Here is a 26,929-nt window from a genome sequence, read left to right as displayed (position 1 = left end):
CCCCTCCTGGACGTGCCGCCCTGCGCCGGGCCTACCTCGTAGACCCCCTCCTGGACGTGCCGCCCTGCGCCGGGCCTACCTTGTAGACCCCCTCCTGGACGTGCCGCCCTGCGCCCGACCTACCTTGTAGACCCCCTCCTGAATGCGTGCCTTCAGTTTGGAACTCCCAGTCTTCATACCGGACACCAAGATGGTGTCCCCCTGCTTGGCCACCTTCTCCATCTCTGAGATGTAGGAAGGAGGAATGTATGTTGACTCCAAGAAAGTGAGGATCCTGGAAAAGGAACACTCAAAGATCACTCAGCACACCTGACATTTGAGGCCAAAAAATCTTATACTCACTTGCCTATGCAAACCTCCTACCATATGCCAGACACGGAAGTAAGGGTGGTTGCCTTCACCAGTGTGGCTTAGAAATGTCTCCCTGAAACTTCCTGCATCAGAACTGCCACATGTCCTCGCTAAAGATGTAAGCCTCTGGCCCGGCCTTTGTCTGCATGAAGCCTGGGACTCTGCATTTTATCAGATGATTCTGACACATGCTGAAATTCGAGGACCACCCTGTAATTCAAATGCCTCTATTTCACAGATGGGAAAAGTGAGGCCTGTGGAAATTAACAAGCAGGCCAAGACCACAGATCAGCCAACGCAGGCCCATCAGTGTCTCCTGTGGCCTAGCTCCTGCTCTGGAAGTGACAGGGAGTCACATCACATCTTATTCTCCAGAGGGTTGGGTTGTGGGGAGAAGCAATGTGTCGACCCTCCCCTGAGGATGGGCTGGAAAGCAGGGCTGGCTCAAGGGATCCTTTGGACACGGTCTTTCACTTGCAGCCTGTGATTTCCAAACAAGCCCACTGTTCTCCTTGAACAAGGACAATCTGCTGGACACACCTGCATTCTCCCCAACATCTGCCTGGCACTGGGCTGCGCTGTGATTTATTTCCTTGCCCAGTTTTACTAGGTGTCGCGTGCTGAATTTAATAAAAATCCACAACAATCTGGTTCTAACTTGCCTTAGCGTCTTGGATTCTGATTAACATTCGGCTCATGTACCGGGCTGCCTAGCAGTGCAGAGGACCTGCCATGGCAGGAAATGGGCTGGCTTGCACAGAACGGGCCAGGGAACAGCAGTCTCTGAAAAGCTAGTGTATGCCAGGCCCAGAACACGGCTCTGCACACGAATCGCTCTGCTATAGTTGCCATTGGAGGTGGGCACAATCACCTCCAGTTAGAGGCGGAAACTGAAGCTCAGATGGGGTGAGTCCCTTAACTAAGGCCACAGGCAGGAAGCAACAAGGACAAGACTGAAGTCCAGGTTTGTTTGACCCTAAAGTCCATGTTCCTGGCTTTACATTGTCATGGTTGGCTGCCATCGGGGAGGCCTCCACTCAGGGTGACCCGACACAAGGGAATGAAACATTGCCCAGTCCTGCACCATCCCTGTGATCAGTGTGGATTGCACCGTTGTGATCCATAGGGTTCTTACTGGCTGATTTTCAGAAGTAGATGGCCACGGCTTTCTTCCTCATCCATCTCAGTTCAGTATCATAGCAACACGCAAACCTCCACTGACAGACAGGTAGTGGCTGTGCATGAGGTGCACGGGCCAGGAATCAAACCCAGGTTTCCCGCATGGAAGGTGAGAGTTCTACCACTGACCCACTGCGGCGCCCACTGATGGTAGTAAATACACACGAAAATAACCGGGGGACGAGGGGAGCACCATGTTGGCAGCTTGCTCTCAAGCGGTTTAGAGAAACCATTTTTTGAACTGTATTGCAACTTTTCTGTAGGCAAGTTGCAAAATAAAAAAGTTACGTCTTCTCTCCCCCAAAAAGGGATTATACTCTTTAAAAAAAGTTATTTAACAAAGCAAGAGGCAATGCAATATAGTAAAGGGTAAGAGCTCAGATAGCAGCCCCATACCTGCGCAGTCCAAAAGAACTTCCTGCATTCACGTAAATGCTCTATATATGCACTGTCAATACACAGCCACTAACCACGTGGCACTTGACATGTAGCTAGTGCATCTCAGGAACTGAATCTTTAATTTTATTAATTTAAATAGCCACACGGGGTTAGTATCTACCATACTGGATAACACAGATTTACACAGAACTGAATTTAAATCCTGGCTCTGCCATGTATCAACCTCAGACAAGTGGCTTAACCTTTCTGAGTCTCAGCTTCTCTGTCTGAAAAATAGAGACAGTGGTATCCACAGCCCACCAGGTTGTTGGGAGGATTCAATGAATCAAGATACTGAAAGCATCAAAAAGACAAATATTACGTGACCCCACTTGTATGAAATATTTAGAATAGGCAAATGCATAGAGCCAGAAAACAGATTAGAGATTACAGAGGCTGTGGGGAAGGCAGAATGCAGAGTTATTGCTAAAGGGGTACTGAGTTTCTGTTTGGGGTGCTGAGAAACTTTTGGAAACAGACAGCAGTGATGGTAGCACAACATGGTGAACGCAATTAATGTCACTGAATTTTACTCTACGAAAACAGCTAAGATGGCAAAGCTTTTGTTATATATATTTCACCACAATAAAATTAAAAAACAAAAGAGAAATGAAGTCCCAACAGACACGTCTTACCATTAACATTAACAGAGAAACATCAACCCACATTCGTGTCAGAACCTCACTCGTTCCTCACTGACACGAGCTGCGTTTTTGCTGAACTGGAAAGTAATCAACCATTTATTTTTAGCGTGATTTTGTGGCATTATTATTCATGACAGAATTATTAAAAAACCTGGTAGCAGATTTTGGAAGAAATAGGAAGGTGTATAGAATTCACAATAAAGAGTTTTGTTTATGGGGATGGAAAATTTGGCAACAGATACTGGTGATGTTTGTACAACATGACTGACGTAACTGGTTTTATCGTACATTGAAAAATGCTGAAGTGGCATATGTCATGTTATCTGTATTTTTACAACAACAACAAAAGAGTATTATATATATATTTTTAAAGATAACTTGAATCATCCATCTCCTAATGAGTCCGTTTGCCTTCCCTGGTTCTGGGGAGGTCAGCTCACTCCACCTGTGAATGACTGCTGCTGTTCCAGCGTCCTCTCAGGGGAATGTGTCTCCCTATAACTTACCCCACGGAAGGGGACCACACACACTTCCCTCGTCTGCATCCCATGGCAGCCCCTCAGCTACGTGGGATGGTCCTGCAGTGCCAAGTTCCCTCTTCTTCAGCTGGACACCCAGACCCCTCCATGATTTCTCAGAAAGCACACCCAGGGGGCCGCAGGGCAGCAAAGTCCTCACAGCACTGGGTGAGATGAGACCCTCCTTCCTAAACAGGCACAGGGACTTCGGCTGGCATCCTGGGAACCTGCTGAGTTCCCCATAGGCCATGAGAGCCCCTGGGCCCATGTGGTGCCAAGTGATATCCCCCTTCCTTTGAAAGGCAGCCAGGCCAAGCAAAGGCCACTGCTTACCGCAGGGCGTTGTGTGAATCTGAGAATCCGTCTGCTTCTGTGTCCTTCACAATCGTCCAGTCAAAGACCAGCCCGGCCAGGGTGCTGAACGTGTTCCCTGTAGAGCAGACGAGAGGGGAGAAATACATTGGAATCCCCAGAAATGGGAGCTTCTATCCCCTGCAAAATGCCATGCTCAGCACCAGCCCCCTGCAAAGTAGGTGTCTGATCTCCACTTTAGGAAGGGGAAACTGAGGTTTAAGGGGATGAAGCCACTTGCTCACGGCCATGTGACCTGAGGGCGGAGCCAGGATTTAGCTGTGTTCTTTCTGCTGTACTTCCCATCCTCACGCATTCGTCTGTTCTTTTGCCTTTGAACATGGTGGACTTGCGTTTGAACTGGCTACATAATTTGCAGGGCCCAGCGCAAATGAAAAGGTGGGTCCTTTGTTCAAAGCCAGACTCAGGAAGGCTGGAAGAAGGAAGAGAAGGCACAGAGCCAGCCCAGGGGGCACTCCCTTGAGTGTGAGGAGACTCACAGATGGGTGCAGACCCTCAGAGATGCCTGGGAACCTTGCCCTGTAACATGCTTGGGCCTGCAGGCTGCCAGCTACTGAGTTCCCCTCCCACAAGCCACTGGACCGATGCACTGGCGTGGGCTCTGGGAAAGCTGAGCCAGGCATCTACCCTTCCCTACCCACAGCAGACGGACAACCCCCAAGGACTATTAACCCCTGTGCCGCCCTTCCTGGATCAGGAATGGCTGAGAGGCCCACCCTTGCTGAGACACAGCCTCTGGTTGGGTGCTCACCAGACATGCCCTGGTGCCGCCAACCTGGGGCAGGGATGGCCACTACCACGCCCCATCCGAGACACCCTGAGGTGCACGTGCCCAGAGGTGGACGGTGGCAGTGGTCATGGGGCAGGGGTCGGAGGGGGAGGCTGGGCAGGACCTGGGGCATCTGGTAGCAGAGAGTAAGTGGCCAAGAATCTGTCTGTACTAGGTTGAATAGTGTCCCCCAACCCCCTAATCCATGTCCACCCAGAACCTCAGGATGTGACCTTGTTTGGAAGCAGGGTTTTTGCAGGTATCATTTAGTTAGGTTGAGGTCATAAGGTCATACTGGATTAGGGTGAGCCCTAAATCCAAAGACCAGTGTCCTTGTAAGAAGGGCATGTAAAGACACAGACACAGAGAACAGAATGCCACATGATGATGGAGGCAGGGATTAGACTGATGCAGCTACAAGCCAAAGAATGCCAAGGATTGCTGGCCGTCACCCAAAGCTCCAAGAGAGGCAAGGAAGGATCCTCCCCTAGAGCCTTCAGGGAGAGCATGGCCCTGCCTACACTGATTTCAGACTTCCGGCCTTCAGAACTGTGAGTGAGTAAACCTCTGCTGTTTTGAGCCACCTTGATGGTGGTACTTTGTTACGGCACCCTAGGAAAGTAATCCATCCCAGAGAAGTAGGGTGGGACTGCATCAAGCCAAGGCTCCACATCCCCAGCACGTGCTCCAGTGTCCCATCAGACTTCACGTACAAACAAGTTCAAATAAAATTATTACAAATTCCAATACGGTGGCAGCAGAGCAATAAACCAACTGTAAGCCCTTCTGAGCACAAGGCCCTGTGACAGGCTGGTCCTGGGGACTGACTCTGGGTGACAAAGTAAAACCACAGGTCACAGTGTGACTCATGCATTGTGACACCAGTGCCACCTCCAGAGGTGGGTGGACGAGGAAAAGGCACCACTCAGTGTAAGACCGTCTCTAAGACTGACATAGCTGAACTTGCTGGTCTGGGGTATGGAGGCTGCAAGATGTCTTCAAAAGCACTCTGCATAAAGGTTTGCTTCTTCCATTTACAAAGTGGTTATCAGCATCTGCTCTGTGCAACAGACAAAGCCCTTGACCCTGGAGCCTTGCAGCTGAGTGCTGATACTAACCAGGACTACTAATCAAGAAAACCAAGTGGTACCATCTTCAGAGGATATACCTCCCCTTGCCTGGACCCAAGAAAGCAGCAAGAAAAAAATTAAGCAATTTAACTTGACAAGCATTTGCTGGGTGCATGCTGGGCCCAAAGTCCAGTGTCAGACACAGAAGAGGCCAGGAGAATGAAAAGATGCCAATTCTGCCCTTCAAGTGCTGAACTTTGCAATACAGAGTATAAAATGCCCCGAACCCTAGGGGAAGGGCCAGTGAAGAACTGAGGGACATCCAAGAAGGAAGGAACAAAATCCACTTGGTTAGTCTAAGGGCATCCCTGGAGGAGGCAATACCCAAGAGGCTCAGAGGAGCCAGGGCTTCTGCAAGAAGAGACCAGGGAGAAAAAGATGCTCTGGATAGAACCCGGGGCCAAAGGACCACATATTGTATGATTTCCATTTACATGAAATGTCCAGAATAGGCAAATCTATAGAGACAGAAGGTAGATTAGTGGTTGCCCAGGGGAGTAGGGGGATGGGAAGTGACTGCTAATGGGTGCAGGGTTTTTTCCTTGGGCGGGGGAGCTGATGAAAATGTCCTAAAATCAGATCATGGTGATGGTTGCACAATTTTGTGAATATACTTAAAACCACTGAACTGTACACTTTAAACAGGTGAATGTTATGGTATGTGAATCTCAAAAATAAATAAATCTTTTTTAAAAAGTGACTTACATGAAGGCAGGAACAGAAACAGAAACCTGTACACCGATGTTCACTGCAGCACTTTTCACACAGCCAAGGGTGGAAATGAACAAAATAGCCATCAACAGATGAATGGATAAGCAAAACATGGTACATGCATACAGTGGAGTATTACAGAGCCATAGAGAGAAATGTGCCACAACAGGGATGAACCTTGAAAACATTATGCTGAGTGAAATGAGTCAGACCCAAAGGGGACTGGAGGAGGTGGTTTGTGCAGTGAGAGGGTGGGAGTGCGTCTGCAGGACTTCAGCATTATTAGGTGCTCTTGGGAACGAAAGGACAAAACTTGAGTTCATATAGGCACCAGGCATCCGTCTCAGCACTTTACTTGTTCTCACGCATGTCACTTTCAGGGAAGAAGGCACAGAGAGCAAAGTATGTCCACCAACAAAAAAGAGAAAAGTAGCAGAGCCAGCATGTGAACTCCAGCCTGCTTCCAAAGTTCATCCTCCTGACCAGGAGCTGGCAAATGTTTTCCGTGAAGGGCCAGATAGTGAACGTTTTAGGCTTTGCAGCCATAGACTATATGTAAATGAATGGGTGAGGCTGTATTCTAATAAAACTTCATTTATAAAAACAGGCAGCAGGCCAGGTTTGGTCCAGGGCCCGTAGTATACCAGCCCCTACTCCTGACCACTCTGTTCTGTTGCCCATCTTAAGTCACTTTTTTAATTGTGGAGAAAATATACACACCAAAACATTCACCAGTACAACAACTTTCACATTTCCAATTCAATGACATTGATTACGTGTTCATGTTGTACCACCATCTGGCTTTCCTTTTACAAAATATTCCACCACTATTAACATAAACTCAATGCTATCCAGACAAAAACTCCCTCTTTCTTCCCGCCTTCCATCCCTGATAACCATTAATATTCTTCTGTTTCTATGTATTTTCTTATTTCACGTAAGTGAGATCATATGGTATTTGTCCTTTTGCAACTCACTTATGTCACTCAGCATATTGTTTTCAAGGCTCATCCATGCTGTGGCGTGTACTGGGACTTCATTTCTCCTTACGGCTAAGTAATACTCCATTGTTTACTATGTGCCAAGCACAGCACTAAGCACTTTCTACACTTCTCACCAAATCCTTACAACCCCCAGGTAAGTATCACTATCTCAGTTTCACAGATCAGAAAACAGTTTTAGGAAGTTAAGGAGCTTATCTGATGAATGAATAAATGAAGGAATGGAGGGCGTGGTAGATGATCTAGAATAGTCCCCTCAGGGGACATCTGGCAATGTCTGGAGACACTTTTGATTGTCAGGACTTGGGAGGTGCTACTGGCATCTAGTGGGTAGGGCCAGGAATGTTGCTAAACATCCTACAGTGGTCAGGACAGGCCTCTCCTCCTCACAAAGAACTATCTATCCCAAAACGTCAACAGTGCCTTGGCTAAGAAACCCTGATCTAGAAAATAAAGATGTGGGAGCTAGAGTAGCCAGGGAATGTTTCAAAGACAAGGTGCGGCTTGACTTGGATTTGAAGTTTGGGAAGACCCATCATCTGACAGACTTACTTTCTTCAACAAAATGTTTAACCTACAAAGTCTCCCTTGCCTCCTTCATCAAGAGGTCAGACTACAGCCAAGACAGTTTGCCTACCACCAGGACAGAAAAATCCACCCCAGACAAGCCAAGTGTCACTGCTAGGGAAGTGAAGGTGTGAAAAGCTGTGCCCTGAGCCAGCAGCACAGAAGTGTCGGGCCATGCTGCTGTGAAGTTGGAACAAGGAAGCCAAACCAGCCTCAAAGCCTAGGAGGAGAGCGTCTGCAGTGTTCACAGTATGATTTCCCAGGGATCCCTGTCCAGCTTCCTATCGCTGCCCAATGGCAGCCCAGCATGCTGGTTCCCAAGACTTGTTCTACCACCAAGGGTCACTACTGCACACACACAGGCAGAGTCCACCCCCAGGACCTACGGAAAGCACTGAGCAAACAGGTCCTGCTGCAGAGGCCACTGAGCATGAGGACTGGCTGTGGTTTCAATGCCACAGAAGGCACGGTTCCACCTCAGAAGTGGCATCTACCTCTAAACCTCTCCTCTAGCACCAACTCTGCCTTCCTGTGGCTAGAGGAACACAAGGTTCCAACTGGTCAGGCCCAAGTCAGGGCCTCCCCATGTCCAGAGGAGTGAGGCTCTGGAATTTCATGGACTGAGAGTGAGGAAGATGTGGGTACCCACAGAAACGCTGGGTGCTACTGCTGAAAGAGGGGTGGAGGCTGGGCAGCCAAATCCCAACACAGGTCCCCAATAGGAATGATATCCTTGTGTCGGTGATGCCCTGTGTGCCAGAGGACTGAGCCCTTGCAACAGGGGAAGCTAAGTACCCGGGCCTGCCTGGGATCCCTGGGGGAGTGAGGTGGTCTAGGAGGAGTCACACTGGGACACAGACAAGAACGATGAGGAACGGAGGGGTGCGTGTAAGGAGGCGGCACGGCTGTGTGATGGGCACTGAGCCTCTGAGAGCAGCAGGGCTGGATGTGAGAGGAGAGGTAGGGGGAGGCCCTGGTTGTGCAGATGGCTGAGGCCTGGCAGTGGCCACAGAGAATGAGCGGCAGTGGGGGTGGCCTCACCTTCCGAGTCCATAGCCTGGATCTTCAGCTCCAGTGGGGAGTCTTCGAGGTAGAGCTCCCGGGTGGTGGACACAATCTGAATGCCATGGATAAGGTCGACTATGGCATCGCAGCGCAGGACCTGCCCGGTGGCTGGGAGGACAGGAAAGAGGGGTCAGCACCGAGGACAGCACCCTGGACCACCCATCTCCAGGGCCACACCGGGACCAAGGCCTCTTAGGCAGGAAAAGACTAAGCCAACAACAGATCAACAACAGAACAGGGCTTAAGCAAAGCACAAAATAACCCTCAAAAGCCAAGCCGCTGACTAGTGCACACACCCTCTTAGGAAGTCAGGGCTTTCTGAGACTTTTTCATTGCATACTCTATGCTTTCCCAACTTGAGTGCTAGTAATTAAAACTATGCACAAAGAACTCCTTCAGTAAAATTTTGTTTTGTTCAGGGTGGAATCATTTGGTTAAATGCCAAGGGCTACAGTATCCAAAAGAAGACAGGACTGCTTTGAACCCCCATCCCTATACGGAAACTAGGAATTACGCTGGTGTTTTTCCATAAGACTATCATCTTTACTATTGAAGAAAAGGGACATGTGTGTATGTGTGCGTGTACACGTGCATAGTTTTTCATTGCTCCATAAGTAAGATATATAAATGGCATTACGCGGGGAATTCTCAAGTGTTCTGTAAGGACAACAGTACGCAGATGCAAAATCACCCTGATCATTCTCCAGGTACCATATAAAAATACTTGCGCACTGTTAGAGTGGTAAATGGGTATTTTGTTGGAAGGCAGTACAGCCCATTTAGCAAAAGCCAAAAACATGCTCATATGCTGTGACCCAGGCAATCCGGGACTCTATCCTAAGGACTCTATCCTAAGAAAATAACCTGAAAGAATCCAAAAGAGTTCCCTGTATAAAAATATTTATTTTTATATGTAACACTGAAACAAACATCGGAAAACAATTGAAATGTACAATATAACAAGAACGCTCACAGGAAAATCTCCTTTTAAGAATATTTTTCAGCTATTAAAATAAGTTTGTAATAAAATGGAAAACCATACCGTGTTAGGTGGGGGAAAAGTATGACAGAAACTTATGTCAACTGTTTCTAAGTATTTAGCAATCATAATATATTAAACACGGAAAAATAAAAGGAATGATTTCTTGGATCATAACAAATGTTGTAAATTTTAATTTGATACCCATTAAGAGTTATTTGGGAAACATATAATAATTTAGAAAAGAAAGCTGGCATCCGCGAGAGGGAACACAGTACACAGTGCCAGTCACCAGAGACCAGGACGGGGTACTGCTTACTCAGTGCCCCCATCTTGGCTGGGGGGTGGGGGGTAGCACCAGCATCCTCCAACCAGGTCAAAGTATGGCCATGTGGAGGGCTGCATAGGGTGTTTCCCTTCTCTCACCCCCCTGACAGTGCCTCTGTGCCTGAGGGTCATGCCAGCCCCCGAAGCCCTTACTGATGTCCTCTGCAAAGATGATGCTGGTCAGGCGGGTGGGTTGTGACAGGCGGGCCTGCACCACGGCCTTCTGGGAGCACTGCTGCTCGTCCAGGCCCAGCGGCTCTATGCTGGCCACCTCCGGTCGGGTCGACGACCTGTAGCAAGAGGGCACAGGCAAGAGTTTACTCCCCAGGGCTACATCACAAGTCAGCAGCAGCACTGGACCAGGTACCACAGCTATGGTTCCTGATCCAGGGCTCTGCCCCGCACTCAAGCACAGAACAGAGGCGGGCAGCCTCACACCAGCTGAAACTCCACCGAGGTCCCTCCAATAAGACCACAACAACCTGAGGGCTTGGGAGCTCTGCATACAGGCTCCACTGGGCAAATAAAACAGGAGGCTGAACACCTGGAAATAACCTAAATGTTCAACAGAGAGACAGTACGGCCCTTGACAAGATTATTTTACGGAAACAAACCCACGTGGGCCAAGGAAACTGCCTGTAGTGTACTGCAAGGTGATAACATGGCACTAGAGGGAATCTGTGTGGACCTTCATCCGGGCCAGCACACAGCAGACTCAGACACTGGCTCCACCCCCAAACAGGCCCCACAGCACTCGGTGGTCGCCGAATGTCGTGGTAACAACAACCCTGAAGTGGAGTCCCAGCACACAGGGAGCTGACATTTTTGTGAAGACGGGGAGTAGGCAGATAAACACATTAGCAAGTTAATGAGCACAGTCTGTAAGATTATTTCAGATGATGAGACAGGCTGTGGAAAGAAAAAATGAAGTGAAAGTAACCGGGGAAGGTACACAGCGTGGGTACCTCGGTTCTCATCTGGAACACGGGGTAAGCACAGCACCTGGATGATGGGAGATGGGAGTGGGTGGATGAGTGAGGCGGACACCACAGTGAACGCACTAGCTGAGAGGTATGGACTGAGTCGTGTCCCCAACAAAGATATGCTGAAGTCCTAATCCCTGTACCTGTGAGGGTGATCTTGTTTGAAAATAGGGTCTTTGAAGGTGTTATCAGTTAACACAAGGTCATACTGGGGTAAAACAGTCATCCCTGCATCAATTCCAACTCATGGCAACCCCAACTGTGCTCCACAGTGTTTTCAATGGCTGATTTTTCAGAAGTAGATCACCAGGCATTTCTTCTGAGGTACCTCTGGCTGTACTCAAACCTTCAACCTTTTGGATAACAGCTGAGCACATTAACCATTTGCACTACCCAGGGACTCCAAACTGGAATAGGGTGAACCCTAAGCCTGTCTAAGTAGTATCCTTATAAGAGAGGAGAGAAGACACAGACACAGATGTATGGCGGGAGAGATTAGAATGACTGTCACTGTCTCCAGAAGGATGATACCTTGACCTCACACTCCCAGCCTCCAGAACTGCGAGAGAATAAATTTCTGTTCTCATAAGCCACCCCATTTGTGGTCTTTTGTTGACAGCAGTCCTCAGACACCAACACAGTGAACATCTGCAGACAGGGTCCTAGGGGAAGGCTCTCTGAAGGGGAGCATTCAAGTGGGGACCTGAACGCCACACAGACTGACCAGCTGACTAAGGGCCTGAGGTGGCAGCCTGCCTGGCATGCTCCAAGAGCAGGAATGCAGGGGAATCAGAGCCTGGGGTGGGCAGCGAGACAGGGAGGTCAGCAAGGCTCCCCCGGGGAGGCCCCGGGAAGGAGTTGAGGTTTTCTCCTGGGGGCAGTAGAAAGCCACTGGAGGATGATTCACACTTATCGAGAGGAGAGGAAGTCCTGCCCTCAGTGAGCTTACAGCCTATGAAGGACAGATGCAGGAAGAGGGCACAGATATGCAGACCTGCCACGCCAGCTCACAGGGTTGCACAGGGACAGCGTCTGGCACAGAGCGAGCCTCAGGGACTCTTTGCTTCCTGCCTCCACCCTTCGCTTGGGCTCACTGAAACATTAATTTTCTAGGGTATTCAGAAGGAAGCCTGTAAAAACTCCCCGGTGTTCAAAAGCAATGGTGTGAAACACACCAAAATAGACATCTCTGTCTCCCGGCTTGATGCCAAGAGCTTCTCCCAGAGGCAGGCAGGCAGCCCAGCATCTCCTCAAATAACCCAAGGACGCCTTTGATCGCAGACAGCACCAGCACACGAGGCTGCCGACATACGCCTCACCCCCCAGGTAAGGACAGAAATCTGAGTCCCCGAGAAAATGCATCTGTGGTCCCCTCATTGATAAATTTCTTCTGAGAAAATAGCGTTTCAGAGACAAAGTGAAGAGAACAAAGTGGATATGAGTACATACACAGACTGTGCTAACACATCTCAGACACAGCTAGAAATGGATTTCATTTAATGGATAGCAGATTTGGAACACCAAGATATTATTCAAAGGGCATTAGACCAGGGCTTCAAACCGGGTTTGTTCGGTCTGAACCCCTGCTGAGAATTTGCATTTCTAACAAGTTCCCAGGAAGTTGTATGTAAGAATCACCTGTGAATCGTATCAAAATGTAGATTCTGATTCAGTATATCTGGGGGTAGAAATGCAAATTCTCATCAGAGAACTTGTTAGAAATGCAAGTTTTCAGCAAGGGTTCAAACTGGAATGAACCGGTTCGAAGCCCTGCATTAAGTGCGTGCGTGCATGTGTGCACGAGCGCGCACATACGCGCGCACACGCACACACCTGACCATGGAAATGAGAACAAATTAGAAAATTCACACAGATTAGAGGAGAGGAAGGAGACACAAAGAATAAACAAAATGTAGGATCCTGGGTTGGATCTGGGAACAGAAAAAGGACACCAGTGGAAAAACGGGTGAAACCTGAATAAGCTGGAGTTTAGTTAAAAGTGTTGTGCCACTGCAAATGTCTTACTTTTGACAAATGCACTGTGGTTATATAAGATGTGAACATTAGGGGAAGCTGGGTAAAGAGTATCTGGAAACTCTGTACTATCTTTGCAACTTTCCGGTAAATCTAAAATTATCCCAAAATAAAAAAAGTTTTTTGAAAAGTCAATTCATTTTCTGCTTCCATCTTTGAGAAACAGTGTGGCGTATCCTGTTCAACGCCCCTGGGAGCAAGGAGTCTGGGTTCCAAGTTTGGGCTGTAAATTCCACCTCCCTCTCTGAGTCTCAGGAATAAAATAGGGACAATAACCTCCTTTCTAGCTTGCTCCCAGGGGTGAATTAACCTCAGACAGAGCCCCAGTAAATAAACACAGATGAAAGCAGGGCTACCCTAGTTCAAGCTGAAGAGGCCTTAAGTTCTTCCTCTTACCCCCAGTCAACTCTTCCACGGTCTGCCACTGAGATGCTCAGGAGCTTTCAGAACCTGGCTGGAAAACACCTCTGTATTCTTTGTCTCCTGTGTGACAGGGCCTACATTAAGTACAGGTGCACACCCTAAGGTAGTGCTGTCCAATAGAAATATGTGAGCCACACAGATAATGGCATGAATGTTTAAACACTTGACCACTAGCTGAAAAGTTGGTTTGAATCCACCCAGAGGCACCTTGAAAGACAGGCCTGGAGATCTGCTTCTGAAAGGTCACAGCCTCGAAAACCCCATGAAGCAGTTCTACTCTGCACACGAGGTCGCCATGAGTTGCAACGACTCGACGGCAACTAACAATAGTTGCCATATTTTAAAAAAAAGGGTAAAATTAGTTTTATAACATATTTTATTTAATCCAATATACCCCAAATATCACAAGGTCAACGTGTGCGATCAGCTGCATTTCACGTGCTCAGTCACCACGTGGTGAGCAGCTGCTATACTGAAGGGTCAGCTCTAAGGACCTGCCTTCCTGAGGGGAGCCCGGCAACCAAGGGCTCTCCCAGTGCCCCAGGGTCAGGCACACCTGTGGACATCTTCTCCTCCTGCCAACGCTCTGCTCCAGAGACAGGGCTGAGTGCTTTATCATTTTCTGAAGAAAGTCCCTCCTCTGCCCACTCAGGCCTGTTACACAAGCCAGAAACGCAGCCTGGAGATAAGATAAAGAAGCCTTTGCTGGCGGTCAGCCACTGAGCAGAGCTGCTCACCCTGCCCTCAAAGATGCATGGGGTGGGCTGTCCCAGCCAGAGGACAGCGTGATTCTGCCCAGCACGGGGCTGGAGGTCTGGGGTGAAGCCCTGCACTCCACTCACCTTGGCTGAGCTCTGTGCAGCAGGAGCAATACACTATCCTTACAGGTGACTGTGGGGACTACAACACACTTTATGATGCACTCTAGGGTGCAGAGACGTGGGAGGAACTGCTGCTGCCCAGGCAACAGAGAGCCTGTGCGTGAACAGAGGCCGGCCTCACCACTCCCCTGCCCCTTCTCACCCAGGTGTGATCTCTCTGCTTCAGGGCCTCATTGCAGCAGGAGGGGCTCGTCCCAGCCTCCAAAAGATGGTTAAAAGGTGGCATGGTGAATGCAGTTAATGTCACTGGCTTGTACACAAGGAGCCCTGCTGGTGCAGTGGTTAAAGAGCTTGGCTGCTGACCAAACGATTGGTGGTTTGAATTCACCAGCCGCAATGTGGGAGAAAGACGTGGCACAGTCTGCTTCCGTAAAGATTTATAGCCTTGGAAACCCTAAGAGGCAGTTCTACTCTGTCCTATAGGATCACTATGAGTCAGAATCAACTCGACGACGTGGGTTTGGTTTTTGGTTTTGGATTGTACACTTAAAAAGGGTAAAAATGGCAAACGTCTGTTATATAAATTTTAACCTCCACACACACAATGGTTAAAAGATGTTCTAGTTTGGTTTTTCTGTTACCACAAGAATTGTCATTTTCAGTTGTTTGGCTTCCATCCTGGGACATCCTGAGGACCATTTGTTCCGTGGGTGCACATTTAAGAGACACAAAGAATCACAGAATTCAGCAATTACGTGTCCTTGAGCCTCAGTGTCCTCATCTGTAAAACAGGGCCACAACCCACCCTGCCTTAGTCATAGGGAGTGTGGTGAGGTTCACATGGGATACTGGATGAAAAAATACATTAGAAAGTATTTCATTGTTCAGAGAATTATAAAGGGAAAGGTACACACCAAACTCAAAATAGAGACTGCCTGGGGTAGGGTGGAGAACTGAAGGGGCGGGGGGAATGTACTTTAACAGACTTTAGCTTTAACTATAATGTCTTATTTCTTAAAAAAAAAAAAAAAAAAACTGGCAACATAATAAATTGTTAATAATAGTTAATTCTGGATAGTAGGAATGTGAGCATTCATATTACTATTCTTTGTTCTTTTCTGTATTATTCTAATTTCTAAATAAAAATATTTACCTGTAACATTGGATGTAACTTTGAAAACATTACCATGTCCTCATTTTATAAATAAGTGAACTGAGGCTCAGAAGGACGAAGGCACTGAACTTAAGGCCACACAGAGGGCCAGGACTAGGACACAAATCCTGGACTCTTTCTGCTGAGCAGCCATAAAGAAGTGCCCCACTTCTATGGGCAGTTTCTGTACCACAGCCTCTCTTAGCAAGCTCAGAAAACACCTGCAAATTCCCCTTGACACTCAGGGTTGCTTTCTTTCTGAGCTAGGAGTGGAGGGCTGGCTACACACGTGCCATTCTTGAATGTTTCTATTCCAGGATCTGGCAAGAGAAGAATCCCCTTCTACACAGAGGGAGGGAGGACAATTCTTCACAGAACAGTGGTTAATCACACTGAGCCAGGGAGTGTGGGAGGCAGGGATGCAGGAGAGATTAAGTGAGGGGCCGACAGGCAGGAAACTCTAATTTCTGGTAAGTGTTGATATGTCCAAGGAAAACCTCTGATTAAAAAATAAAAGTGAGCTGGGAGGAGGGTGCAGATGAGGAGGTGCCCACCGCACATTAAGGCAGAGCTGAATACTGACATTCTTCAAATCATTTAAGCCTCCCAAGGGCCTCCGAAGGACATTCACCCAACTGAGGCTCAGAGAGGTGAAGTGACTTGCCCAGGGCCACACAGGTGTAAGTGGCAGGGCCAGCAGTCACAACCAGGTCTGTGTGACTCCAGATCAGCTACTCACCCACCTAATGGGCATCTCCTCAAAGAGGTACACAGATGAACTATTTAATTGATTCATGTATTTTAATTATTATATATATTTCATTATTATATGCACTTATATATACATATTCATTTCAAAGTGTTTCAGGAAAAACAAGTATACCAAACTCGTGAGCTCAAGAACATTAATATTCAAGACAATGTCAATGTAAGAAAAATAGTGAGTCATCTTGAAGGACATTTTAAGTAAATTCTAGTGTAACTAGTTGCCATTAAGTCGATTCCAACTCATGGTGACCCCATGTGTCAGAGCAGAACTATGCTCCATAGGGTCATGGCTGTGACCTTTTGGAAGCAGATCTCCAGGCCTTTCTTCCATGGTGCCTCTGGTGGACTTGAACCTCCAACCTTTCTGTTAGCAGCTTAGCACTTAACTGTTTGCACTACTCAGGGCCTGTGGTATATAAAGGTTGACGGTGGATGAAAGGACTGCAGCTTGGGCAACAGGGCACTAACCCTGACCCCTGTGGAAGGAGTGAGCCGAGGGACAGAGGGGAGGGACAGCACCACACCAGTGAGCCTTCCATCTGCCACCTGTGTCTGTCCATTTCCCAATGCTTCTGGAAAAGCAAGGACAGAGCAGCCCCCGCACTGATATCTCTAAAACCAGACAGTCCCCTCTCTTGCCTACGTAGGACCTGTGTGAGGAACTGATAAAAAATGCATGCATGTCACAATGACAGCTAACACGGGCCCTGGCCCCGGCAGGCTCTGGGCTGCGCACATCACAGACAGCAGCCTCCCATCATCCTCACAGCCCACCCAGGAGGAGCAGGGCTCAGACAGACAAGTGACAACTCAGCAGAGAGGCCAGAGTCTGAGAGCAGGGGGCACTGGCTGAGGCTCCGATGCCTGAACCTGCCATTCACGGAACAAGGTTTGCAGGCTCCACAGCCCAATTTCTGTGGGTGCAGCATCATGTTCTGCAAAAGAAACGGGGCCTGACTCATACAATATGTCTGCTGAAGAACCTTCTCCTGCCTGCCCAGTTTAAACTAATTGTCATTCCCTCTGCATTCCTCAAAAAGGGTACTTGTTCCTCTAACTTGCTCATCTCATTCTTCCATGCGTCTCAGCTGGTGGTCAGTATGTCTGTCCCAACCTCCCCAAGCACCAACACTCCCAAATGTACACGTAACAGACCTCCATCCACCTTTCCCTGAGACCCTGGTGCAGTATATAGTAGCACTTGCTGACGGTGACATGGCCTCACTCAATTCATCATCTGATATCCGACGGATGGTGATGTTCTAAGACAGAGGTCACCAGCTCTGGGACCTCAAGCAAATGACTTGACCTCTCTGGGCCTCCATTTCCTCACCCACATAATAATACCTACTGTAAAGGGCTAGGGGTGGAATCGATAATAAATATAAAGATCTTATCACAGGGCCTTGTACAGAGTAAGCGCTCAAATTTAGGGAAAGGGGGCTCCCAAGATGTGGGGGTTGTGGTCCTGCAAGGACTGGCACAGTTGTGATCCCATTTTGCTTTGCTTGTTAAAGCAAGAACATGCAGGTCCTTCCATACTGTGGTCATTTATGCTGTCCGTCCCCCTCCCCTGACTCAAGTCTGATCCCGACCCCTTGGCATCAGAGCCCCAGAGTAGCATCCTCACAGGCCTCTATATATTCAACCACAGACATCCTCAGAGCCATAAACCAAGATTCAGGCCAAGAGGGGGCTACTGACAGCCTGAACCATCTGATTTCAGTCAAGTCTAATCTCTCCCTCCTGTGCCAGCTTTTCCTCCTCCATCCTTTGCTCATGCTGGTCCCCCCACTTGACATGCCCTGCTTGCCTACCTCATCCAGCCCAACCTTCATGGCTGATGCCAAGTGGCAACTCTTCCATGGAACCATGCCTGACTTCCCTTCCCTTCTCCCCCACCTCCTCTCTGCTCCTCCTTGGGCCCCCGATGAAGTCATCCATTCACTGAACACATATTTACTGGGTGGTTTGCAGTGTTCCAGGGGCTGTTCTGTGTGCTAGGAATACAACAAAGCACAAGATAAACATTAATCCCTGTCTTCATGGAGCCTATGTTATAGTGGGAGGAGAACAAGAATAAACAAAATAGTGAACGTGGGATAATAGAGAATAAAGGCTATGGGGAAATATAAAGTAGGGAAGGGGGAAGGTTGTAATTTTTAAATAGGATGGTCAGAGGAAGCCTTACTGAGAGGACAGCACGTGAGTAAAGACCTGAAAGGCAGATGTGGGCTCGCTGGAGAGCTAGAAACAGCATTCAGGGCAAAAGGATCAGCAACTGCACAGTCCCCAGACAAGGGCTTGATAATGGCCTGTTTACCTATCCAACTTCCCCGACAGTTTAAGGACAGAGCCTTTGCCTTATTCGTTTCTTGACCCCACTGCACCTAGCCTAAGCCTTTGGCACAAGTTTTTATATAGATGCCCTTTACTGGGTTATGAATTTCCTTCTACATCAGTTTGCTGCAAATGTTTACCATGAATGGTGTTGAATGTTCTGCATCTGTTCAGATGAGTATATGGTTGTTCTCCTTTATTCTGTTAATATGGTGAATAACAGTGCTAGATATTTTAACACTGAACCAACCTTGCATTCCTGAGATATAACCCAGTTGGTCATAAGCCTTCTTATATATTTCTGGATACGGTTAGGTAGTATCTTATTAAGGATTTTTGTGGCTTTGGTCTGTGGTTTTCTTTTTCTTGTCATGTTTTTAACTGGTTTTCAAATCAGTGTAATGCTAACTTCATAAAAATCGCTTGGGATGAAAAAGTTCTAGAAATAGTGGTGATGATTATATAACACTGTGAATGTACTTACTGTCACTTAATTGTACACTTAAAAATGGTTAACATGATACATTTTACGTTACATATATTTCACCACAATAACGTTCATGGTAGTAGCATCATTCGTAATGAGGAAAATTCTATACATAACATAATATTTATTCACAAATACAAGAAATATGGCTTAACAGAAAAACTGGCATAGTGTAATGTTGGGTGCCCGTCCCCACACCCACACATACACACACACCCACATACACTCTGCAAATTTGGAAGCCGCTCCCTCTGGACATGTAGTCTCTGGACACTTGCATCCAGGGACAGCCCTTCCCCACCTTCGGGCATCTCCACGGATGGCACCTTCCCAAGTCCACCACATCCAGGTACCACTTTATTTTTTTCTTTTAAACAGATTCTTCTTTACTTAAAAAGTACCTTAAAAGGAAAACTCACACAGTGAAACTCATGAGAGCCAGAACTTGGTGGGACTGCCTTGTTTTTCCAGGTCTCACAAGTTTTCCACCTTTGATAGGGTGCAGCTTACCACATTTCTATTACTCTCTATTAGTGGAAAATGTTTGGGTTTTCCTTCTCTGACAGGTTTCTGCCTTACACTGGTTCCAGCTTTCACAGGTTTTACCGTATCACTATTGTAAACAGAAAACCCCTATTATTTGGCGTGGTGGAAGTGCTGGTTAAGTGGTAGAATTCTCACCTTCCATGCAAGAGACCGGGGTTCAATTCCTGGCCAGTGCACCTCATGCGCAGCCACCACCTGTCAGTCAGTGGAGGCTTGTGTGTTGCTATGATGCTTAACAGGTTTCAATGGAGCTTCTAAACTAAGATGGACTAGGAAGAAAGGCCTGGCGATCTACTTCCAAAAATCAGCCAATGAAATCTCTGTGGATCACAGCAGTCTGATCTGCAGCTGATCATGGGGATGGTGCAGGACCAGAAGGCATTTTATTCGACCGTACATGGGGTCACCATGCATCGGGGCTAACTCAACAGCGGTTAATAACAAAGATTATTTGCCACATATCTGAGGTAACCAGAAGAATCAAAACAATGTTACTAGATGCTACAGAGACACTGCTGCCTGCAAAGGTTTCTGCACCCAAGACCCGCTCTCTCGGAAGACAAGAGAGTATGGAAATGTATTAGTGGCATATTGGCTTTGAGAATATCTAAAGGGCTGCCAGTACATTTTGAAAGGGCGAATTTTTCTCATTACCAATGTCACAAGGCCCCCCAAACATGCAGAATGTGCCCCATGCTCTGGGAGGCACTGGTCCCCACTCTTCACACCTCAAGAACAGGAATTGGGCAGGGACAGAGGAACTGGCAGGTCAGGCCAGAAAGCGACAGTGAAAAGAAGTAGTGAGAGTTGCACCAAGACCCAGCTGGGCAGGCGCAGTAGAAGGAGACACACGTGGGGGCTGGGTTCAGAGAGGCAGCCTGCTGGTCCCACCCTCCACCCACCACTCAGAGTCTAGCCCGCATGGTGCACACAGGCAGGGCTTGCAGGGCAGGGAGCAAACTCAAGAACCCGGAAAGGAAGTAGGAAGAAAACAACCCAGAGCACCAGGTCAACACAACAGATACTTCCTGGCCCCTCCTTCGACGGGTCTAGGAAGAGGATTTGAGCAAGGCCCATGCAGGCCTGCTGAACCCCAGCTGCAGGGAGCCCTCAGGCAGGGTGCACAGGAGGAGAGCAATGCCTCAGAACCAGGCCCAGTTCAACCCTACCCAACACCTGACCCCAGGCAACCCCTTCCTGTCTCCTAACCACGGCCCACAACGTTCCACGTGACCCAGCCTCTGCCAACCTCTCTAATCCCACACACCCAGCCTGGTCCCTACTCGGGCCTCTGCATTCACCGTTCCTTACAAAGAGGCTTGTCCTAACCACCCTCTTCAAAAAGGCTTCCACCACCTGTAGTCCTTCTCAGATCATGCTGTTTGCCCTTCCATTTAGTCCATCGTTGTTTATTATTTAACACCCATCAACCAACAGAACGCCCTGGGACTGTGACTACAGGGAAAATAGGTGGGTGGTTGTGGTGCAATTAATTACTTTTGTGTGTGGCCTTTCTAGCCGTGACCTTGTAACTCCAACCCAGGTGATTGTGTGATAATAATTGTGGCCTACCAAGGGGATTGGTCAGTTTTGCCTTAAAAGAGAGCCAATTCCAGAGCAGAGAGAAGGAGCCCACCACCAAGGAAGAAGAGACCCAGGAGCAGAGAGCTGGCAACAGGAGACAGCTAGTGAGCTTCCCAACGCACAGAGAGAAAGCTGAGTGCCTTTGGGCAGGGACTGAGGGCCAGGGAGAGGCGAGCCTGCGAGCACAGTTGGGAAGAGGCTGTCCTGATGGAAGAACGGTATCCTGTGTGTTCCTGAACCTGAATTGTAACTGTTACTTCCTTAATAAACCCCATAACTGTGAGCATGGTCTGTGAGTTCTGTGTGGCCATTGCAACGAATTATCGAACCAAGTACAGAGTGCTGTGTGAGGGACAGTTGGTGTCAGAATTGGTAAAGATGGCAGAGAGAGGAGGCTTGTCTGGCCTCCACCTCATGGGAGTCAGCCTTACGCTGCTGATCTTAGTTCTCCTTCCCCTTTGTGGGGTTGAGGGAGGTCAGATACTGCCCCCATTCTGTTTTTACAGTGGTGGAACATTGAAGCAGAATGCTGCTCAGACACTGAATGTTTATGAAGATCATGAAGCAATACAGAAATGCATTTGAGCTCTAATACTAGCTGGAGGTCACAGGAGAAAGGAGGTTACCAAGTGGCCCAGATACCAGGCTTGAGGTAATGTAAGAAAGGGCAAGAACAAGGGAGTAAAAGGAAACCAGAAGTGTGACTGTGATTGTGTTACAGTTGTACAATCATGGTATGATTCCCTTTTTCTCTATTTTCTCAACTTTCCATATGATGTTTGTCATGGATTGAATTACGTCCCCCCAAAAAATGCATCAATTTGGCTGGGCCATGATTTCTGATATTGTGTGATTTTCCTGTATGTTGTAAATCCTGTCTCTATGATGTTAATGAGAGTATGGGCAGCAGTTGTATGTAAGGCAGGACTCAATTTACAAGACTGGATTGTGCCCTGAGGCAATCTCTTGAGATATGAAAGAGAGAAGTGAGCAGAGATGGGGGATCTCATACCACCAAGAAAGCAGTGCCAGGAGCAGAGCACGTCCTTTGGACCTGGGGTCCCTGCGCGGAGAAGCTCCAAGTCCGGGGGAACACTGATGAGAAGGCTGACAGAGAGAGAAAGCCTTCCCCTGGAGCTAATGCCCTGAATTTGGACTTGTAGCCTACTGGACTGTGAGAGAATAAATTTCTCTTTGTGAAAGCCATCCACTTGTGGTATTGCTGTTAGAGTAGCACTAGATGACTAAAACAATGTTGTTTCGGAAATAAAAGCACACCTTAAAAAGGAGTTATTGAAATATACTTCATGAAGCACTCTCAATAGTGAAAAATGTCTACAAAGAATCAGGAACTTGTTGCAGGGCCAGGAATATTTGGGTGCAACTGGAGGGACTGCATGAGAGCCTGGCAAACCAGCCAGAGGCTGCGAGTCCACGGGGTATGCTCCAGGCTCCTGCTGCAACTTATCTCTACCCCTCCTCCGCAGGACACGTCTAGGTCACCTCCCTCCCTGATGCTCTGGCCGTTGCATCTGAAACGTGGGTGGTGGTGGTGGCGGTAGTCGCGATCAAGTCGGCTCCAACTCATGGCAACCCCATGTATGCAGAATAGAACTGCTCCATAGGGTTTTCAAGGCTGTGACCTTTCAGAAGCAGATTGCGATGCCTGTCTTCTGAGGTTCAAGCCAACCTTTTGGCTAGCAGTTGAGTGCTTAACCGTTTACACCACTCGGGGATTCCAGAAACATGGGTGACTCACACTAACTGATCTCTATGGTTCCTTCTGGTCCTGAAATTGTTCAATTATTTGATGCTATAAAATCAAGAAACACGAAAAAGTAAACTTGCGGCCACTGGTTCAAGCATGCTGTGATTTCAGTAAACATGGAGTTGAGTGGCAAAGCCAATGGATGAGCACAAAATCCTCCAGGGCCCAGCAGGATTTTTTGTTTTGTTTTAATAATATTTTATTGTGTTTTCAGTGAAGCGTTACACAGCAATTTAGGTTCCCTTTCAATAATTTCTATACAAGCTGTTCAGCGACACTGGTTACATTCTTCACAATGCGTGAATATTCTCATTATCTCCGTTCTGGTTGTTTTGTTTCCGTTGATTTAGTTTCCCTGCCCCCTTATGTTCTCATCTTTGTCTTAAACTAATTGTCGACCATTTGGTCTCATATAGCTGATTTTTTAAAAGAGCACAGCACTTACAGGTGATATTCATTATTCTGAGTTAATCTGCTATTCAGCTATTAGGTGACCTCAGGGGTTAGTTTCAGTTCGAGGTTTAAAGAGTATCTCAGGGCAATAGTCTTGGGGAGTTCTCCAGTCTAAACCAGTCCAGTAGGTCTGTTTTTCTTTTTTTTTTAAATTTAGGAATTTGAGCATCTAGTCCACATTTTCCTCCGTTCTATCAGGATCCACCTATTGTGGCCCTGATTAGAATGGTCAGTAGTGGTAGCCGGGTACCATATAGTTATTTTGGTCTCAAGGTAGATGAAGCCATGGTTTGTGTAGACTATTTGTCCTGAAGACTAGTTTCTTCTTTGAGTCTTTTTGTTTCCTTCTCTTTTGCTCTGGATGAGTAGAGGCCAATAGTTGTATCTTAGATGGCCGCTCACAAGCGTTTAAGACCCCAAACACTACCTACCAAACTAAGATTTAGAACATAACTTTATGAACTATATTATGCCAAATGACCAAGATGTCCCACAAGACTATAGTGCTAATCCTTCAAACCCAGAAAGTCAATCTCGTGAGGTGTTTGGTTATGTCTAAGAAGTATGTGTAACTGTGCCTCCTATATGCTTTATTATATATATGAATATATGTGCATATAGGCACATATATACATATACATACAACTATATATACACACACACATACTTACATGTACATACCTACATACATATATGCCTACATAACCTGTGAGAGCCAGAACTCGATGGGACTACCTTGTTTTTCCAGGTCTGGCAAGTTATCCACCTTTAACGGGGCAGTCTTACCACCTTTCTCACTCGTTTCCGTGGCAAATATTTGAGTTTTCCTGTTCTGACAGCCTTCCGCCTTACACAGGTTCCAGCTTTCACAGGTATTACTTATTTTTTGGTTGTTGTTGCATTATTCCAAAATTATATATACCATAGCAATTACCAACAGGTTCTTTTTTCTTGTGTACTTTTTAGTGAAATTGTTTACCTTTGTCAAGCTGTGTACACTTCACCTTCATTCGGTGTTACTCTTCCCATCACAAAAAATAACAAGTGTCTACTATCTAGAATGAATCCCCCTCTCCCCATCCCTAGTAACCACTAATGAACATTAGTTTCTGTGTTATTTACCTGTTTATGTCAGTTTATAGGAGAACATACAGTATTTGTTTTTTTGTGGTTGACTTACTTTGCTCAACATAATGTCCTCCAGGTTCATCCATGTTCCAAGACGTTTAGGGAGCTCATTTTTTCTTTACTGCCTAGCAGGGTTTTTATTTCTTTATTTCCTTCCTTCCTCCTTCCCCCCATCCATCTTCCTTCCGTCCATCCATCCATCTCGGAGACTCAACAATGAACTCCTTGGATGAGGATATTTTGCTCCCAGGCTTAGGCTTCAAACAGATAGCTCGTCTGCATGTCAACTCTTAAAATCTCCAGAGGAGACTCTTCAAAACTAAAGCAATAGATGACTAAGCTAGGAATAGCACTACTAAAAATAAAGAAAACATTTTCGATACTTGATTGACGGAATATTTTCCTGTGAAGTTAAGGAAAAAATCACAGCCACCAAACACCTCTGAGAAGACACTTAAGCAGTCACACATTTGCAATAAAAACTATGGATCAGACACAAAACAAGTTATCAAGTACTTAGCACTTCTCTGATGCATCAGAGATTAGGAATGTTTTTTCTTGTCCTCCTACCAAGCCACGTCAGTAAAATTTGCCAAAGTCCATTAGCTCCTCTCAGCAAAGAAACTATAATTTTTAAAAAAAGTTTATTTTTGAAAAAAGTGCTGCTACAGAATCTCAGAGGAAGCAGCATAGAAATACATCCAAAGGGATAAAGGGCTTCATTGAAGACAGCTGTTTTTAATGACCAGCTTCCTCTTTCTTGTCCATATATCAACAGAACAGACAACTTCAATGGGAGAATGAACCTGTATCTCCTCCGAAGTACCGACTAACAGCTGATCTTCCCACATAAGACATGGCCCTAGACAGGGATACAGAAAATGTAAAGCCAAAGATCAGCCTCTAATATAAAGCCAAAAATCAGACCCCCCAGTCATCCAGGTGCACAAGGCACTAAATCCAAAATGCAACTGCCTGACATAGCACATCCATATTTCAGGAGACAGACTTTCAAAAAAGAAATATGTGAAGGTACTGCAGGTAACAGAGAATGCAGGTTTGACCTCTGGGCACCATACCTATTGCCATCGAGTCGATTCCGACTCACAGTGACCCCTACTGCATAGAGTAGAACTGCCCCATAGGGCCTCCAACGCTGTAATCTTTACAGAAGCAAATCGCCACATCTATCTCTACGGTGCAACTGGAGGGATCAAACTGCCGACCTTTTCGTTAGCAGTAAAGCGCCTACTGCGCCACCAGGGCTCCTTCTGAGCACTGTACTTTGAATATTAAAACAGACGACACGGACACACAGACACAAACATGATTTTCTGTAATGTGGTCAGACCTTATTAAGCCTCAGTATTGACCAGGCCTTGAAACAGAAAGAAAGGGAGCAGCAAAGGTGTATCATGGGGGGTGAGAGGGGACTATCTCCTTCTTCCATCTCTATCAAGTGGCTCTGAGTGGAAGTGCTCAGTCACACCTACGAAGCCTCCACCATGCTAAGGAACCTTTAGTGTTTGAGTCCTGTCTTTAACACTCAGCACCATGGCCCTGGTGTCACAGTCACCCACATGGAAAACTAGGTCTCCACGTCACTCCTGCCCAGCCAGGGACTTAGCCAGGACTCCCCAGCTACCGGGCTGAGTAGGTGGGTAGGGGAAAGAAACCTCTGGTTTCATCAGTCCCTTGGGTTCCACAGGTCATACCCCGCCAATGAGGGGAGAATTCCTGAAACTCCAGACAGCTAGAAGGTCCGGTGTTGAAAATGGGCCGAGTTCATCAGGCATTACCCACTCTGTAGGCGACCTGAGGTGAATCACCAACCTTCCCTCGCCTCTCATTTCTCATTTGTAAAAGGGCTCACCTCCAGAAGGCCTTTCATCAAAGGTTTATGTTCCTCCCAATGGTGCTGGATGGATATGATTCAACCACATTCTTCAAGGGCTCTGGTCTCCCACAAACCCCATTCCCACACCAGTCGATGCTAGAGGCAGAGAACCCCAACACGAGACCAACTCATCACCTAGGTCTCCAGACTAGGATTTTGCAGGCCCTGACCATCTCCTTCCTGTGAAGTTGTGCCAAGAAGGGGAAGGAAGACCCACGTGGTCCCCAACCCGAGCCCAGCACTCCGGAACATTATTCTCTATAGAGGCCATGAAGCCCCCTTCCCAGGTCAAGCCTTCCGGGGACCTGAGTTTCAGACGTTACTTCTCCTAAGTCAGGCCTCCACCCGCGCTACAATCCACAAACATACACGACACGTCCGGCCGGCCGGCCGGCCGGCGGCCCGAGCGGCGCCATGCACTGTGACGGCGTCCCGCGCGCCTAGCCGCTCCGGTGGTGTCTGCTTGCCCCCTCCACTCCCACCCGCCGGGCCC

The 26,929-nt window shown here is 47.4% G+C and overlaps 1 protein-coding gene across 1 annotated transcript in view; it reads right to left on the bottom strand.

The window, feature by feature from the left end:
• The window catches only part of NUP210 (nucleoporin 210), a 109,161-nt gene that overhangs the window by 81,374 nt on the left and 858 nt on the right, over positions 1–26,929 (bottom strand). Inside the window, exons 2-6 of the mRNA XM_004368677.1 lie at positions 11,017–11,053; positions 10,205–10,445; positions 8,722–8,853; positions 3,464–3,560; positions 124–274 (exon numbers count right to left, since the gene is read on the bottom strand). Coding sequence (XP_004368734.1) covers positions 124–274; positions 3,464–3,560; positions 8,722–8,853; positions 10,205–10,445; positions 11,017–11,053 — 658 coding nt within the window. The remainder of the gene's footprint in view (positions 1–123; positions 275–3,463; positions 3,561–8,721; positions 8,854–10,204; positions 10,446–11,016; positions 11,054–26,929) is intronic.

This window comes from Trichechus manatus, unplaced genomic scaffold (assembly GCF_000243295.1).
Source record: "Trichechus manatus latirostris isolate Lorelei unplaced genomic scaffold, TriManLat1.0 scaffold00001, whole genome shotgun sequence".
NCBI lineage: Eukaryota > Metazoa > Chordata > Mammalia > Sirenia > Trichechidae > Trichechus > Trichechus manatus.
Note: the sequence above shows the minus strand (reverse complement) of the source record. Positions and strands in the feature narration are given on the sequence as shown.